A 4088-nucleotide genomic window follows, 5' to 3' on the forward strand; every position below is an offset into this window, starting at 1 on the left:
CCCGCACCGATTCCTTGGCTGGCCTGGCCCCTTCCTCGCCAGCCCGCGCCTTGGGAGTAGCAGGAGAAACTCGGAGCTGGGGCCGTGAGAAGGGGAGGTCCCTGGGGGCAGGGAGGAGAGAATGAAGGTACTCCGGAGATCTCGGACTGAGGTAAGGGAGGGCGGAGAGCAGGGCAGGTGGAGGCTGGCAGGGAAGCACACCTGTCTTTCTCCTCCTTAGTGAGAGAGGGCTCCCTCCGCTCCACAGGCCGCTCCTTGTCTGAACCTGGTGTCCGGGCAGCCTCAGGGGGCCGGACCCAGGCAGGAAAGGCCAGAGGACTGCGGTGCAGGCGGCCCCATGGGTCTGGGGGGGAGGCGAAGGCTGGTGGGGCCCCTGGGCTTTCTTTCTGGGCAAAGACGGCGCCGGAGTCTAGATAGAAGACAAAGTAGAAAGTGATGGGAGCCAGGAGTGGGCGGTCCCACTCAGGCGTCCTCCCAGTTCCCTGCCTGAGCCCAGGAGCCCACTGCCCCCACCCCACCCTGCCCAGCACTCACTGAATGTGGGGCTGCCCAGGCCTCCAAAGGCCCCGTTGGAGAGGGCAGCCAAGGAGGCGAAGCTTGTGGGACGCCCAAAGGGATCTGTAGGAGAAAAGGGGGATGGTCAGAGCATTGGGCGGCCAGCTCTGAGCAGGCATCAAGGACTGGCAGGGAAGAGGCTGATCACCAAGCAGGCCCCAGAAAAGCACTGAGCTTTAAGGTGCAACGTGTTGTTTAACCTCACAAGCTCCATGAGGCAGACGGGAGCATTCCCACTTAAAGATGATTAAACAGGCTCAGAGAGGTGAAGTAACTTGCCAATCAATGGTCATCTAACCAGTGAGTGGAACCCCCAATCCAGGGCCTCTGACTCCAGAGGTCAGGCTCTTACCCCACAGCCCCCAACACCAGCCACCCAGACCAGCTCTACAGCAAGCCACTCGCCTGAAGGCCTCAGCTAGCTTCCTCCCACCTGCATGCAGGGCTGCTCCCAACCTGACCCTAACTTCGTATATATGTCACATAGCCAGTCAGAACATGTAACTAGCAAGCTGCGGGAACCTCACAATTTCCTCTTCTAGGAACACCTTTCCCTAGGCCAGCCGGCTCAACTCCTCCTCGTCCATCCAAACCCAGGATAAATCTCCCCAAGAAGCCTGCCAAGATCACTGGGAGCCAGTGACCATGCTCTCCACTGGGCCTGCACAGCCTTCCTCCACCCCACTCTCCCAGGTGGCACACTCCCCAATACCACTGGCCAGTTTCAGAGACAGTGACTGAGCTGTCAGGGATTGGCGATTACTCTGCCCTTCCCTATCCCATTTTAAAGAGGATGAGATCAAGGCTCAGAGGGAGTAGAGTAACCTGCCCAAGGTCACAAAGCAAGTGGAACCAGGTCTACCCTCCATTCCAGCTGCCTCTCAGGTCTAACTTCTATCCCCAGCTTAACACCTCCTGGAACTCAGGGACAAGGCTTAGGTTGCCCAACATGCCTTTGGCTCTTACCAATGTGGGTGCTGGGGCTCAGAAAGGGTCCGTGGGCCCCGGGAGCTGCCGTGAAAGGGTTGGCTGCAGCGTGGACGGCACCTGGGGCAGAGAGGCGGGAGATTCTGATGAGGCTGAGTGGACGCAAGGTGGGCCTCGGGCTACAGGTGGGCAACCTTAGGCCCAGAGAGGGCTGGCCAGACTCACCAGTCGCAGTGAAGAGGGAGGCGGCCGGGTGGGAGAGCTCCTGCCCAGGGGGCAGGGCCCCATAGGGCCCCGGAAGGCAGGGCAGGAGGTCGTTCCGAAAGTCAAGCTTGTGGGAGTCGCCCTGCGTGGGACAGGGAGAGGGGCAGTGAATGAGGAGCCAGGTGTGGTCCCGCTCTTGCTCTTCCACCCCGAGGCCCCCTCCGAGGGCTGCCTGGCGCCAAGGCAGGGCTTGGGTGGGCCTCTGCCTCTCTCAGGGCCTTCTCTGACCACACCCCAGTTAGCAAGAGAACCTAGTGCTAACTGTGGAACTGCTCAGGCAGTGACCAGGGACAGGAGGGAACATTTCTGGCCAAGATTCTGCCAAGCTCTACTGAAGGCAGACGCCCAGAGCTCAGGCAGGCCCACTCTCCCCAGCCCTCGCCCCAGTACCTTCATCTTTTCCTGGTGTCTCAGGATCATGTAAGCCACGCGCACGTGCATGGCACACCACTTCCCTGGTTTCTGCCGCCCCAGAAGGATGACCAAAGGGAAAGGGAAGGAAAGAATGTTCACTCATCACCCACTCCAGACCTGGCCCTGGGCCCAGCCTTGCGACACAACGTCCCCACTCATCACCCCTACACCTGAGGGATGACTAGGTTCATTTCACAGCCTAGGAAACTGAGGCTCAGAGAGATAAACTGTCTTGCCCAAGGTCCCACGGCCAGCTGTGTCTGAACCCAGGTCTGCGGTTTGCAAGCTTTTCGCTTCCTGCTGTTCCACATCTGGCTGCCTCCACGTCTTGGGCTTCTTGCTTATTCCCAAGCAAGACCCTCCCCTCACACGAACACCCTGATGCCAGCCCCCAGCCTCATGCAGCCTGAGGTCCTCACCAAACTCACCCTCAAAGGTGGCCGGAAATGGTCAGGGATCTGGGAATAGCAAAGCAGAGATTGGCAGCAGTTCAGACCTGTTTACCGACCTGGGCACCTCATCTCCACAGTCCCCAATGCCCCCCCAGACACCTCCCTGAGACCATGTGCGGCTCCCTCAAACCTTTCCTTTCCCCATCTCTCCCACTCCAGGCACCTCCCCTCCAGCACCAAGTTACTGAACCTGGCTCCAAGGAGGTGCCCTGCTTGGAAGGCTGCGGAGTGGGTTAGCGGGCAGGCAGGACAGGTTTCTCAGAGAAGAGTAGCTATCTGATAAACAGCTTTATATAATGAAGATCTGCTTAAGATTTCTTTAGAAAAAAGCCTTTACTATTGTGAAAAGAAGCTGGAAAACCTCTGGTCTAGTCTCTCCTTTAGGAAACAGATCCTGTGCTTTTCAAGATGTTCCCAAAGCCCTGGGCTTTAAGGCTGCTCCCCACGTCACTTCACAAAGAAGCAGCTTATCTTTTCATTGTTTTATGGAAAGAACTTCCTAGTATGATGTCATTTGAAAAGAGTGCTGTGACTTAAAAAATTCGAAAACCCCTACAAAAACCACCATCCTAGGAATCTTATTTCTGGGGCGACTTCATGAAATTCCTATTCCTCATGCCTGAGAAATTCTTCATTTACAGAAATTCTCTCTTCTCAGGTTCTCAGGGACACCCCTGACCATATATTAAAGGGAGGAATCAGTGGTTCACTCTCAAATCAACCCTGCTCTCCCTCAACAGATCTTCCAGCTGCCCGAGGACCTGCCTTGGCCCCCCTCACCTGTGTCCCCTTTTGGGGAAGCCCGCTCGGCACTGGCCCCAGTCGTGGTGGCAGCTCGGGGTTCGTGCTCTGGGAAAGGGGAGTGGAGGGATCAGTCAGGAGAGCTGACACCAGGCATAAGAGGGGTCTAAAACCAAGCTGGGGGCTGGGACAGGGAGGGAGCATGGCTTTGGAGAAACCTGGGTCCACAAGGGGAAGGCAGGAGGATGGGCATGGTTTTGGGGAATGGGAAGGTAAATGGATCCAGGGGTATCCGGGTTTGTAAGGGGTGGGAGGTGGTGGTGTCGTCTGGATTGGGAGCTCACCTTGGGCTGGAAGGCCCCCTGCAGGGAGCCAAAGGAGACAGCCGGCGGGAGGCCCGGAGGTAGGCCGGGCACTGCGGGAGGGAAGGCCGTGTACGGCTGTGGAGAGAAGGGGACTAGTCCAAGCTGGGGGTGGAGGTGCAGCCCATCTGTGGTCTGCCCATCAGTCCTCTGGCCTCCACCCTAAATCCCCCCCAGGGAGCTCTCCCAGGCTCAAGGCTCTTGCTTTTGAAGCTGAAGACTGGACCCCAACAATCAGGGCCACACGCATTGATGCATCCATGCCCACACACCACACACCCACACCACACACCCACACCCACACCCACACACTCACACACTCTCACACACTCACATTATGCCGGAAAAGGCCTTCCATCTTTCCTGGATATTT

General features: G+C 57.7%; 1 protein-coding gene across 1 annotated transcript in view; it reads right to left on the reverse strand.

The window, feature by feature from the left end:
* The window catches only part of FBRS (fibrosin), a 5052-nt gene extending 964 nt beyond the window's left edge, over positions 1–4088 (reverse strand). The window contains exons 1-10 of the mRNA XM_007452719.1: positions 4050–4088; positions 3698–3793; positions 3393–3461; positions 2589–2618; positions 2137–2208; positions 1708–1828; positions 1522–1602; positions 535–618; positions 202–409; positions 6–101 (exon numbers count right to left, since the gene is read on the reverse strand). Of these exons, the coding sequence (XP_007452781.1) occupies positions 6–101; positions 202–409; positions 535–618; positions 1522–1602; positions 1708–1828; positions 2137–2208; positions 2589–2618; positions 3393–3461; positions 3698–3793; positions 4050–4073 (881 nt within the window). The 5' untranslated portion in view covers positions 4074–4088. The remainder of the gene's footprint in view (positions 1–5; positions 102–201; positions 410–534; positions 619–1521; positions 1603–1707; positions 1829–2136; positions 2209–2588; positions 2619–3392; positions 3462–3697; positions 3794–4049) is intronic.

The sequence above is a fragment of the Lipotes vexillifer genome, unplaced genomic scaffold (genome assembly GCF_000442215.2).
Source record: "Lipotes vexillifer unplaced genomic scaffold, Lipotes_vexillifer_v1.1 scaffold426, whole genome shotgun sequence".
NCBI lineage: Eukaryota > Metazoa > Chordata > Mammalia > Artiodactyla > Lipotidae > Lipotes > Lipotes vexillifer.